The 13,924-nt window shown below is 46.4% G+C and overlaps 1 protein-coding gene across 1 annotated transcript in view; it reads right to left on the bottom strand.

Moving 5' to 3' along the window:
- The window catches only part of ARID1A (AT-rich interaction domain 1A), a 59,760-nt gene that overhangs the window by 22,455 nt on the left and 23,381 nt on the right, over positions 1–13,924 (bottom strand). The window contains exons 2-4 of the mRNA XM_068417797.1: positions 13,594–13,806; positions 12,455–12,913; positions 11,351–11,464 (exon numbers count right to left, since the gene is read on the bottom strand). Coding sequence (XP_068273898.1) covers positions 11,351–11,464; positions 12,455–12,913; positions 13,594–13,806 — 786 coding nt within the window. The remainder of the gene's footprint in view (positions 1–11,350; positions 11,465–12,454; positions 12,914–13,593; positions 13,807–13,924) is intronic.

Here is a 13,924-nt window from a genome sequence, read left to right as displayed (position 1 = left end):
TTTATTGCTCATCTGCCATGCAGATCAAAAACGCTGGAGGGATTCCAACTATTTCACACAGAATCTCACACTCCAGGCTGGCTGCAGCCCCAAAGCCTGAGTTTCTTCACTTGAAATACTGCCCAGTGTTATTTTGGGATGTGACCTGATAGCGGAAGCCCACAGGGACCCTGCAACGATAACCGTTCCAGCTGCGATTGGTTGCCCAGCCCTCGCCGATGCCAGCATGGGTTTGTCAGTACTGCTGACAAACAAGGACTCAGCAGCTAACACCTTCTTTTCACACCACAACAAAACCATGCCTGAAATCACACAATCTGGTACCCAAAGGAGGGGGCAGGGGAGTTCATCTATCTCAGGGAAAAGGTTGCAAGTCCTGGCATGACCAACACAGGGGAGCTGGTTAGTTTATGCTGGAAACAGCAAGGTTGCTTTTATATGAAAAGAGGAACCACCATTTCACTATCTGATACAAGCTCATTTGTTAAACAAACATAAAAGATGAAACAACAAGAAATACTTAAGATCAAGGTAACAAAACCCCAGATGAGAAGAGATTCAAGGCTCCACTCTGGCCCATCCCACTGAGCTGGAAGAGCAGGAAGACTGACCAGAAAGCAAATTGATCTCCTCACTGGGGACTGCAGCCTTCCTCTACTACTCCCCTGCCCATCCCCAACCTAAGTGCATATGAAAAGTGTGGGGGAAGAGGGACGGAGCGCAGACTGCAATGACTGTAGGCACTATCAGATCACTAGACAGCACTCAAGGAAATTATGATCTGGAGACGAGCATGTGGTGGAGCTTATAAATTCTGTAAGGCCAGTTGTTTCCATAAAAATGCTTACAAGCAAGACCAGAGAACAACGGCTAAATTTATTCCCCGATTCTTTCTGAAAGGGAAAAAGCCTCTTCATTGCTTCTGACTAATTGAAATACCTACTTTCTATTACAATTCCATTTTCCCTGCAGTTTCTTTTCCACTCACTCAAGAACTATCAACACTTAAAAATCACAAGCTTGTCCTTTCCTTCCCCTTTTATTTCCACACCCAAAATACCTCAACGCTCTCTATCACAAAAATTACCCAGCTGACTGGCAAGCTAGGATCTCCCTGCTATTTCGGGGAAATGGATAGAGTTGTTCCTCCTTCTACAGCACAGACAACTGAATCTTGCATCTCAGGCTTCACAAAGCCCTCTACCTCGTAACACAAAGCAGCCTGGAGACCTCACCGTGCTCCATTTACACCAGACTTACAGATTCACATCACGGCCAAGAAGACACCTCACAAAGCTGACCTGAGATTTCCACAGACGTGGCGGAAGGGTCTGGAGAGGGCTCTGCAGCCTGTCGCTGCCCTCCTGCTTACTGTATGCCTCTTCCAGACTGCTTCCCCAGTAAAAACCAGAAACTGGAGCCGGGGAACACAAGTTAAGCTACAGTAGAAATCCAGTTGATACCTTTCATCTAGAGTGCATTATAATATACTGTCTCCAAAGTTTTTTCTTGCTTACAAATCAAAGAGAACCGAGTTTTTCAGTCTCCAAGCTGGTCCAGCTTACCGAAGGCACACTGGAAAGGGCCCACACTCCTGCAAGCCCTGCATCACCACCAGCTCAATTTCAACTGCCATGCTTTAAAATTCTGACAAACACCATCAGCACGTACCACCACAAACACGAGACCCACTGAGCACTGGCTCTCAGCATTTGATAGGCAGCTGCAGGCTTGCTGAACACCCTGAATGTAAAGACCTACCATCGCCATGAGAAGAAAGTGAACTATTCCAAAGCCAAAGCAGATTTCCAAGTCCTGTCCTATCCCAAAAATGCACCAGTTGTCCCAGGGAAGACCACCATTCGCCTCACTCTGCTCTCCTACCATCCGTTATTGTGCAGAAGACAATGAGTCCATCTTTACAGCACCAAAAGCACCTTCTAGATGTTCATCATTCTTGGTGCACGTATGGGCTGGACAAGAGACAAAGGGGAGGAGGAGGAAGGATGCGTGCAGGATGTCTCTGCAATAAAACCTCTCGCCACATAGCTCTTACCTCTTACTCTCCGAGGCACTGAAAAGTTTGGTTTCAGTTTAACAAGAAAAGATGACTTTCTCCTGGCATAAGAAACAAGGAATGCCCAAGGAGATCGCTGCCACACTAGCAAGAGCTGCGCAGTACACTTCTGTTTTATGAAAGCTTTTTAAATTCATGGCCTTGCCTCTTCTATCTCCCTTCAAAATGGGACAAGATCAGCAATCAGAAGGAACAAAGGGATTTAATTATGCAACGAAATTACTGGGTTTGGTCCCTCAGACACATCCCTGGAAGCTCAACCTCTGCTCTGAGCGAGGACTGCATGTGAGCAACTACAAACCGGACAGTTCTCAGGTTCTGCAGCAAGCTCTTTTGGAGAAGAACCCACGATCCTGGTTACAAAACTAAGCACGCATAAAAACCTTCGAGTCCTATTACGTGCCACTTACTCATCCAAGCAGTCCTTAGGTAAAGGAAATAAGTGCTAGACTTTTACTACTTCAGAGGAGAAACACCTGCCCACTAAAACAAATATCAGGAGGGTAACACTATCAAGGCTTCAGCCTCTGCTAGATGGAGTCCATATTCCCATCCTTTACGAGGAGTTTAAGCTCCTCTCAGGCATCAGCGCTGACAATTACAAACCTAAGATGGGGACTAGAACATGCAAGAGAGATTTGTGCAGTTCCCTTGCTCAAAAAAGAAGCCGAAAAGCTCATTCTTCCAGGCTGGCTCTAGACAAACTGGTAGAAGCTGCTGGCTCTAGCTGCACTGCAGGAAAAAAGAGCATTTGGAAAGGAGGCTGTCGGGAGGAGGGGCTCAGTGTCACACAAGAAATTTTACTCTGATTGCAAAAATAAGCTGCTGTTCTAATCCACCTCAGTAAATCTAGGTGAGTCTGGTCGTTTGGCAGAAAGCAGGTACAAAATAAAAAGGGAGGACGACAGACAGAAGTGCTGCTGGCTTTACTACATTCCTGCAACGGGAGACCTTGCAAAACAGCCAGCACTGCTACCGCAGCAGCCATTGATTTTTCAGAGGTCGATACTCCACTCCCACAGATCTACTCGGCAGGAGCTTTAATCACATCTACTGCTCCTACCCCTGTGCCACTCCTCTTTCTCTTCCCCCTCCAAATAAAATTAAAAAAAAAAAGGGGGGGTGGGGGCAATTTCATACTCTCGGTCTTTGGAGAGGAGAGATTCAAAAGCTGTAGTTGCAGCACAAAGTAGAGGAGGAGTAACATGATTCATCCACAGAACAAGATGTCGCTGAAGGGAAAACCCACCGCGTGGAAGGCCAGCGTTCCCACTCGGGGAGTGCTGGGTGCTGAGCTCTTCTGCAGGAGCCTGGGAAATGCAGCAGGAAAACTCTCCAGAAGAGAGTTTCCGTTTAACCCTTTGAAAGCCGCTCAGCTTCTAAAAAGCACTCCCAGGTTTATCTAAACATTGCTAGAACATGAAGTATTCCAAGCAGCAGTGGTAAATGCTGAAGTTTGGCTTGACAGAGTCGTGTCACTTTGGCTAACACAGAAGTTGGCCCGGCTATCCAGCAGCGGCATTGCCACATGGAAGGGTAAAACCTCCAGCTTCAACAGTAACACTGACCCTACAACTAGTTGCAGGAAAGAAGCAGGGAGGATCCCAGGCACGATGAGCAGCAACATCACAACAGCATCAGAGGATGCTCTCAGCAACCCTGATTTTTGGGAGGGTGTTGGGGATGCAGGGGAGCGAGACCTATGAGTCGAACACATCAATCAGAAAGGCTGGTCTGACTCCAGGCCTTGGGAAGGCAAGTGCAAACGAGAAACCAGTACGGGGCTCAGATGACAGACCACAACACGTTTATTTAAAGAGCTTTTGTTTTTCTTCCAGAGGTTTTTAAGTATTCTACTTCAGTCTGAAGAGAAACCCCAGATCACATAAAACACTAACTCACGTAAGAGGCAGGGAGCTACCCTCTTATTGCCAGCCGTAAGGATACTCCAATCCCCCAACAGTGCTTCCTCTGGAAGGTGTTTTCCAGTCTCCGATGTGTTCAATTGAGACTCCAAAGCATTTAGTCATCCCAGCATGTGATTATGCCACCATGCCAACCACACGAGTTAGGGTGGGCAAGGAAATGCAGCAAAGGCAGGAGTCCCAAATAATTAAAAAATTAGAAAGGCCCCTGTTCAGGCCAATTTTGGATTTTAAGACAACTCAGCTTTCAGTATTGTTATCAGCCTCTCTGAAACAATTAAGAGTGACAGAATCCATTTCTAAAAACGTGGAAGGAGGGAAGATTTCCAGGAGAGAATAAGATTTCTGAGGCATCAGGTATTTGCAAGCCTGATGAATCTGGCAGTCCTCTCACTGGAAAAAGCTGCTGAAAGCTGGCAGCTCCTTCCCAAAGCCCGTCGTACCTCCAGGGAGGCAGCGACGGAGCAACACGAGGGGCTACGGCTGAGCCCCCTGGCACTGCCAGCTGGGGCATCTCTGGAGACACCACTTCCATTCAAGAACCCGTCTGTGTTACCACACCCACGCCCAGATACCGCTGATCTGGATGGGACAGAGAAACTGGAGGCACATTTGGAAAGAATAAAGGAAATTCTCCTCTCGCCCTGGCTCAGGGCAGCGAGCGTGCACGGGAAGAGGTAACATAACCATGGAAACCTGGCCCAGGCCAGATGCTGACGTAAGCCCGGTGCTACCCTCGGGGTCACGGTGCCAGAACAGTCAATTCCTAGAGATGTCACTTCTTGTCATTTCAGGAAATTTAACTTTTCTTTTTCTTTTCCCCCAATAAAGGTTTCTATTTTCCCGGGTAAGGCCTGATTCAAAATTATAATAAAAAGCAATTACACAACTCTTCCTCCAATTACCAGGACTTGTTTGAAATCACGGCACGAACCTTGTACCCACGAGGCTACGGGCACAAGCCCATCCAAGCAGCGTGGCTGCTGCAGGAAGGGAACAGAGCAGACCGAGCCTTGGGCCCCTGCCATGCCCCACATTTGAGCGCCATGTGGAAATAGTTTTCTCCACAGCATTTATGGTCGTGCACGTCTCCAAGACAAGCCAATCCAGCACGTTAAAAGGACATTAACAGGAAAATGATTCCTGTAAACCGAAAGCTCAGGTGTGGCAGCGTTTAAAACGCGTGCAGTGCTGTCAGCCGAAGTTAAACACCTTCATTTATCCCTGCAAACGCTCCGTGCAGCAGATGAAGGTCACACCAACACGGGACTCTCCCTCCCCTGCACGGTGTGGGACCTCTGGCAGGGTTAAGTTTTGATGGAGAGCAAAGAGGAGGCGGCTAGACATCAGACTGACAAAAGGCTTCCACGCATTTTAAAGGGTCTCCAATGACACCAAGTCAGCAGCAAAAAGGAAGTGAAAAACTCACTTCCCTGCCCTGCAACACGGAGCTTCTTGAAAGCGCGTTTAGAAGCGCAGGGTGACCCGGCGAGGCGCGCGCGTCGGTGGTTACGGCGCGAGGAGCAGCTCTGTCCTTCCAGGCCGCGGCAGCGCAGGGGATGCGTGTGACAGAACACAGACTATTGTTCGGGATCCAAGACCAGAACTGGTCATCCTACAGCAATTTCCTGATTAAACACTGACCCGCCTAGTCGCTCTGACCGGGCCTAAAATCGCAACAGCCCGTCCTCTCCTGAGCAAGCCGCCAGTCGTCCCCGCCGCCCACCGCCTCGCAGAGGTCGCCATCCGTCCTTTCAGTCGCGTCCGTAACCGAAATCGCTCCTAAGAAAACGAAAGGCGGGGGGTTAGGGGAATCTGTGCGAGGCGTGCAGGCAGGAAGCAAGAGCTGAGCCGCTCCCGACCAGAATAGAAACAGGAAACGAGCCCGGCATCGAGCATAGCGCAACCCGCTGCCAGCGCAGGCTCCTGCGAAGCTGCGTCGGTGGTGGCTCGGCGCAGCATCGTCTGGAAAGGGACATTGATCGGTGGTGGAGGGCTCCGTGCAGCCTGGACCGGGCCTGGGTGATGCAGCAGGGGGTGGGCAGCTTCCTCCTGAGCACCGGGTGGGATTAGCTCAGTTCAAACCTGGAGGAAGGGGTGGGAGGAAAGAAAACTGCCACATGGACAAGTAGCTGAGCAACCCTGAGCAGCAGGTCACAGGCATGAAACATGTCACTGGAGCAGCTGGAAGATTAGGGTAGCTTTGTGAGCAGCACTCCACGCTCTCCACTATTAGCAAAATAAAAATTTTAAAAGGCACAGCGTTCTCAAGAACACACAGAAATGATGGCCACAGTCACACATAGAGGAAAGCTCAGGGAGAGGAGCCTTGGTCAGGAAAAAAAAAAACAAACCCCAAAAAAACCCAAACCAAAACATTTTCAACTTTTTGTACCACCATAACTTGGGATAGAAACCTTCATATCAGCATAAACTAGAATGCACCAATCTCTCTAATACCAGTGTTTTGGGTATTGTGCTCCTCGGGGCAAGCCTCCGGGTGCTGCTGTGTTTATCTGCATATCCACTGTGATGCCCAGGCACCACAGCATGCAACCACCCTGCTTTGAAATGCATACAGCCCTAATCCCTCTCTTAAGGCAAGCAATAAGACAAGCTCAAAAGGCCAAATACAAACCAAACAGAAGCAGGAAGTCCCATATGGGGAAAAAAAAAAGGAAAAAAAAAAGAAAAGAGCTTGAAGGGACCTGCAGATTCAACTATGAAAGGTTCTTTTCCCCTCCTCCCCAAAAAAATTGTCCAAATGATTCATTTTAAGCTCAAAGAATTTTTAAGAAAACGTTCATTTCCTGGGCTGCACCTCCCTCCCAATCCACAGCAGCTTTGAGACAGTTTTTTTGCTGCATTTCAGCGTGTTGCATTGATTATTTCCAGGTCAGGGGACGCAGCTGACAGAGCTCAACTTTATTCCACTTCAAGCACCTACAGAGTACAAGTTGAAATGACCACTCTGTAAGAATGGAAGATCCAAACGGTGCTTCCGTGACAACCTCCGGTGTCCAAATTCAGAAATTACTTAAGAAAGGAAGAGGTAATCAAATAAAAAAATACCCCACAACTGCTGGGGATATTCACAGAGCAGTTCTTTCTGCCCAAGCCAGAACTCTGCAGCCTCACTCCTCTCCCCTCCCCACAAAACCTAATTTTGCTAAATCCACACTGCAAAGACCCAAGACTAGAACATACATTCAAAAGTTAAACATGGATCAGGAATTTGCTTTCAGCTGGTTATATTCCTTCCTGCCACTGACAAGACACTTTTCAGCTCTAAAGTCAGAAATGAACCAAAGTGAAACGCAGCTGAATAAGCAAAACAGTTTTCCAATAGTGCAAAATACTGAGATTAAAACAATTCCCACTCCACATGAGGATGAACGTTGCCCAGAAGAGGGATGGGGTTTTTCCCTCAGGCTACGCAATACACTGACCAAAACAAACTAAGGACATGCTGCAGTGGGAATTCTGAAGCTTCTGTCCAAGCTGCCCCAGTTTGCTTCACTACATATTCGCTGCAAAAAAAACTCAAACACAACTTTGCTATTTCAGGACCTCCAAAACCTTGCCAGTATCTGTCCTGGTTCGGCCAGAAGCCCCACCCCATGCAGAACCTTTCCTATCAAAGCATTGCTGAAAACAATACCTCTCACAAAAGTTTTGGTTCCCACAGATAGGAAACCTTCACTGAACAAATCCAGAAAGTCCAGTGAAAAGCAAATACAAGCCAGTATATACTGGTGTCAAATCAGTTTTGCTTTATAAATGGCTTTTGGGGCCAAGCTGGAAGTCCTATCACCACAGATACCAACTTCTGTGGTTAGGAAGGTATAAAGAGCCTGGTGTGGCAACCACTGTCTCAGTGCTCTACTTCTCTCATCCATCTCAAAGACATAAGGAACTTGCACTCAACCCCTTCAAGGCAGCCCATAAGACCGGGGCAAGATAACGATCTGTTGCACGTTCCGTAATGAGACACAAAATTCCTCCCAACAAACCCAAAACTCCACAGAACTTTGCAGCAGAACTGATTTGCAATCCAAACCCAAATGGATGTCCTAGCACCTTGTTTGCTTCCCCTGTACTTGCTACCAGCACCTTCCATGTCTAAGCAGAAGGTCATTAATAGCTGGAAATATCTGCCTCCTACAGACTCAGAATCCAAGCCTCAGAAGGTAAAGACACTGAATAAACTGGATACAACTTGCCAGGAAGAATTCTTTGCTAAGGGGAAGAGACTAGGGGATCTCCTGGGAGAAACAGATTTCTACTAAGCATTACTATTCCTCTATTACACCCAGACACAAAAGACTACACTTCACTTCTCCCATATACAATAGCAATCTAAGTTTAGTTTAGCTGCAATCCTGACAGAGCCTCCCTAGGGAAGCAGCAAATTCTTCAGAGCAATTCTTCACCTAGCCTGCTACAGGAGAGGAGAACCAGGCAGGACACTCGCATGGATGCGTTTACTCTTTAAAAGGCATCAGTGAGTTCAAGCCAGCAGCAGCATTCTCCCCAAAAATACAGCGAGTACAATCTTCAGAAAGGGAACAACAAGCCAGGAAATACTTAAGCTAGAACAGCCCATAATACAATCACAAATAGAAGACCAGCAATTTTACTACTTACAGATGAGCAGACAAAGCATTAGAGAAATGAGTAATTCGACTTTTCCACCGTTAAAAGTCCGAATATGGAAACATCATCAAGAAAAAGTTTAGTTAGTGACACAAAAATCATTATCGGGAAGATACCTTGAGGACCTCCACCCAGCACGATCAACGTGACATTTCTCAGGCAGATCCTAACAAAGCCAGCAAGAGCTCACAAGAGTTGAACAACTTGACAACGCACCACCTAGGAGATCACCACCTCCTGAAATGGTGAGAGGATCAGACGAATAAATATTCCCACCCTTATTGCTGAAGTACAACATTAATGTCTAAAGCCCAAAGACTCGTAAAGACACTGGGTACATACATTTAACACTTCCTAAGAACCTAAAAAGCAGCAACTTCCTTTTCCTGCTGGAGCTGATCTGTGTTTAATTAAAGATGATGCATGGCATTATTTGCCCCGATTCCAACGTACCCAGTGAGCTATTCCACAGCACCCACCGAGGCTTGGAAAAGGGCTCAGAACTCCACAAAAAATTAAAAGCCCACAAACTAACTATGCTTCTGTAAGTCATACATAATGGCAAAACAGGGATCCAGGAATCCTCTCGAGCAGGATAAAACTTTCTAAAACAGACAGACTGAGCAATATAAGGAAGATAAAAAGAAATTGATAGCACCCTTACACATAGCTCTTTTGTTTCTAAGCATCCCCAGGCCAAACTTTGTGCAAGAGATTGATCACCAAAACAAAGAGTTGGCTTCCACACACCTCAGAGGTCCTCCCTTTAAACCATTCCACAGCACCACTGGCTGATGCATTTCTCAATTTACGGACAGGGATGCTGGTCTTGTCCTACCAAATCCTAACAAGGAGACAAGGAATTATGACACATGTACAAAGAGAAGGGTGAGTTTCTGCAGGGGGTCTCCAGTCTTTAATTTTTGCCTACACCAAGGAAGAGAAGGCCCAAAAATACACCGGGGTTGGGTAAGCTAAAGACTGCTTGATTCCTTCAATTCAAATTATTTGGTGATCAAGTCAGGAAAACGAGGTGACTGTGAAGTCTGTTTAAAACAGAAGCAAGCTTTATAACTAGCCAATTCTAAAAGCTGGACCCCTTTTTTGCACCCTGGATTTCTCTTCAGCAAACCTCTGAAGTACCTGATCAGAAACTGGTGGGTATTTAAAACTTTTAAACCAGATCACACTCCCCCGTTTCCAGGCTCCTTCACTCTTACAGCAGACATGGCTATCTTTTCTTAAACTGCTTGGGAAAAGGGAAAACCTGAAAGAGGCCAAATACATTTAACCAGAAGGTATAAAACAAACTCCCACTTGGTGCTGAGAAGGAGCCACTTCTGCGAAGCAGAGCAACTAATTCCTATAATCTGAGTCAGAGGGCGCTGATTGGTAGGATTCATGAAGGCTCTATCAACAATGCTACTGAACAGGACTTCCCACCGTTCCGAGCTAGAGCAATTTCTTCAATTACTTCAGTGGCTTCACTTTTCCTACATTCTTTGCCAGAAGATGGGTCACATGGAAGAACTTGTGGAGAGGCAGAGTGGAAAGAAACATGCTATTTAAAAGGATTTTTCCCCAGGCCTCAGAACAAATTAAATCTTTGTAATCAGGGTCCAAAAGGCAAAAAAAAAAAAAAAAAAGAAAAGAAAGAAAAACGAAACAACCCACAGCTACTCCCATTAGGTGGTCAGAACTAGCATCATTTTGTATTTTGGGTGACAATTTGTACCCACAATCCAAAGGAATTATTTCAAGGGGCTCACAACAAAGCCGTTCTCATTGCGGAGAGCAAAAATAACTTTGCTATACACACAGCTCCCTCTCCTCTGACCAATCCAATTGCAGCTCAGAAAACGGACTTAGCCAGGGGCTAAATAAAAAAATAAAAGCTCACCCACTTCCTACTGGTTACAATGAAAGTAACCAACAAAATCAGTACTCAGCAGCTCAAAACTCTTCCTCCAAGCCAGAGGCACAGACCAACTTGTGCAAACTAAACTTTTAACCCTTCTCCGTTTTCTTGATGAAGTTTTAACCCAAAGTTAAACTCTTCTGGTCCAAAAACTGCTGGAACACTGGGCACTAATCTCATACCCGACTGTTCACTATACATACAGCAAGCAGATTTAGAATGCAAAAGAAAATATAATTCTCCATCTGTCAAGGAAGGAGCTATCTGTGACTGATCTTCCTCACTCCAGGTACTAATAAACTTGTCTTTTTCACCAACTGCTCCATCAGATTGGACCAAAGCAGCTTAAATCAGCAGTATAAGGATCCAATGACACAGAAAGGGAACTGCGCTGGGGGTCTGCTAACCACCAGTGCAACAGTGGGCTTAAGGAACAAGAAAATAAAATGAAAATAAGACACTTTCCCCTGCAGGTCAGGGTCTACTCCAACAGCAGCCAGGTACTTCAGGCACTGCAAACAGAAAGCTCAAAACAAATCTTTTTGATAGAATATACAGACCAGAGTATTTAGGGTTAAACTTTACTCTCAAATCCATTACTTTTGTAAATTACATTTAATCTCCAGTGGGAAGCCAGAAGCTAATGACTTAGTAAAAAGCACAGGCAGCCTCCATCATTCCCATTTCCACGTGGAATAGTACCAGTGCTAATTTATCCTGCTGTGCTTCTGATTGCCCTCATCCCATTCACTTCTAGCTCAGCTCACCACTCACCGGCAGACTAGAAGGTCTGGACTGAAGATTCAAGTTCATATCTTCTTGCCCTTTACTGGAAGCCATTGAGGGAGCAGATGACGCCTGGGACCCAAATGAGTCTTGAGATAACTCCTGAAACATCAAAAAACACCAAAAAAAAAAAAAGGAATAAAATAAAGGCTGTGCTGGAATCGCTCTGGTATATTCTCATATTGTAGAAGAATTATGTCCCTTCGGTGACATTTGCCCAAAACAGGAAATAAGACAGCAAAGAGCTGAAGCCAGCACGCCTGCTGCTCTGCAGGAGGACAAACACTGCCGGGCTACTAGAGAGTGTTGGGAGCAGAAGTCTAAAACACGACAAAACAGTCATGCTCCAGCTTTGCCTTATTACCGATCCTGAAGAACAGAGGCTGTCCTGGGAGACTGCCCACTTCGCTTCCTGATCTTCTAACATCTTAGGATAGCTCTAGGTACTTCATCGCACAAACAAGGCAAGTCAATTAAAATCTTCAACTTTTCAAGAGCTACCTTCAATGCACTACAATGTTTGCTGAAGGTCCCAGACAGCTTTTCACACAACTATTAAAATATTAAGCCTTGCTGAAAATAAACACAATTTCTAAAAAAAAAAATTGCTTCACGATTTTATCTCAAATTCCATGCACTAGCTGATTTATTTTTCCTCCCTAAAGCCAAGTTTTACATTTAAGAACAAACTCTTCCATCACCATCTATATCTATGTGTCACACTGCAAACTGTGTCCTGCTCTTGTGCTAAACCAAGTAGCTCTGGAGAGCACCTGGAGAACTTTGGCAGCCCACAGCGTGAAAACCTTTCCGTTACAAAATCCTTTAGGCTGGTATTGCCAATCAGCAGCATTTACTCGACACTAGTCTTCAAAACTGAAGTATTGGCGTGGCTTAGCCTGCTACCACCACATGTCTCTGTAAGAGATACAGGTCTAGAGCCAACAGAGAAGGCAACTCATCTATTACCATAACCATTCCAGCCAGCTCGCTGATGTGTAGTTCAACCAACTTTAACGCACAAAGAAAAGGATTTGCCCAAGTTTCTTTAAAAATCACTTGCAGAAGGAAATAAAACAGGAGACAGCCTACCTGAGGAGGGGGGAAGCGTTGCTGGGAGTACGCAGACTGCTGCTGCGGCTGTGACTGAGGGTATGAAGATGACTGCTGAGAAAGAGCCGAGGAAGCCGTCTGCTGAGTTTGTTGCTGCTGCTGGTAGGGCGACTGTGACTGCTGCTGTGAGTAGGGAGGCTGACTCTGTTGGTGCTGCTGGGCCGTGGACTGCTGTTGAGGATATGGAGTTGGGGACTGCTGATGGGGTGGCTGGGACTGCTGCTGAGAGTACGCAGGCTGCGATGTCTGAAGTTGTGGAGGTTGAGACTGAGGCTGTTGCTGCTGCTGATAAGAAGGCTGAGAGTGAGGGGTCTGGGATGGAGGCTGCTGCGAATACGGAGGCTGCTGCTGCTGGGGATGAGGGCTTTGCTGGTTGTAATAGGGAGTCTGGCTTTGCTGCCCATATGCACTGGGGCCCTGCTGTCCGTAAGGAGGAATCTACAGAGAAGAGCAGAGAGTTATACCAGTTATGAAGGTATTTTGCATACACACACAAAGATTATGCTCAAGGAGAAAAAAATCAGAGACCCATGCACAGCAGTTAACAGGGAATGTACTGGAAATGCCACTACTAGGTATTTCCCACACAACAGCAGAAGTCACTTGTGTATGACATTTTTCTTGGCAGTAACAAAATTTTAATAGGCACCATAACTGCATTTTTTAGGGATCCCTATCTGACCACCCTTCAACAACAGTTAACATCGAAAGGAAAGACTGCTTGCTTCAATAGAAGGCAGCCTTCTGAATCCTGCAAACAGTCCAGCAGGAGCCACTTGGATCACGTAATGAGCCAAAACTGACCTGAAGTCATTTCTTCTGTAACGAACAGCCGTGTCTTTAACAGAACACAGCGGGAAGAGTATCTTACTCCCCTCGCTATTTATTTTTCCCTTGTTTGATTCACTGCTCTGCCACTGCCTCTCTTGGAAGCAAGGATTCCACATCGATCACACCTGGATCCAGGTGCAGTGCAACACATAGCCTAAAGAAATGACATTTTACCCAAACAACTGATTCCAACCTGGCTGAGTGGGCCCTTCAGAAGACACAGTACTTTATCACTCTTCTGCCTGCCCCTGCTGTAAACAGAGCCTGCAGAAGCTTGGGTGCTCTACCTGCTGTGCATATGAGATGCTGCCCATTGTACTTTGCGTCCTGCTTTGCATTCCCATGGGATATCTCTGGGGAGTCTGTGGCCCATAGGGCTGTCCTGGGTAGCCATGTCCTTGCTGTGGCCCCGCCTGAGGTCCCTGTTGTTGCGTGTACGGGTTGTTTCCTCCATATGGCTGAGGTCTCATCTTCCCCATCTGATCCATCGGGCTTGAAGGCTGCAAAGCAAGTTGCGACACACAATGTACATCCAGCTACATACAGGAATCGTTCACATCTTCCCAAAAACCCCAGAAGAAAACTTCAACGGGTTGGCGCAGAGAAGCAGAAGCTCAT

This window comes from Nyctibius grandis, chromosome 24, assembly GCF_013368605.1.
Source record: "Nyctibius grandis isolate bNycGra1 chromosome 24, bNycGra1.pri, whole genome shotgun sequence".
Classification (NCBI taxonomy): Eukaryota; Metazoa; Chordata; class Aves; order Nyctibiiformes; family Nyctibiidae; genus Nyctibius; species Nyctibius grandis.
The sequence above is the reverse complement of the archived record's forward strand: the minus strand, read 5'-3'. Positions and strand labels throughout refer to the sequence as shown.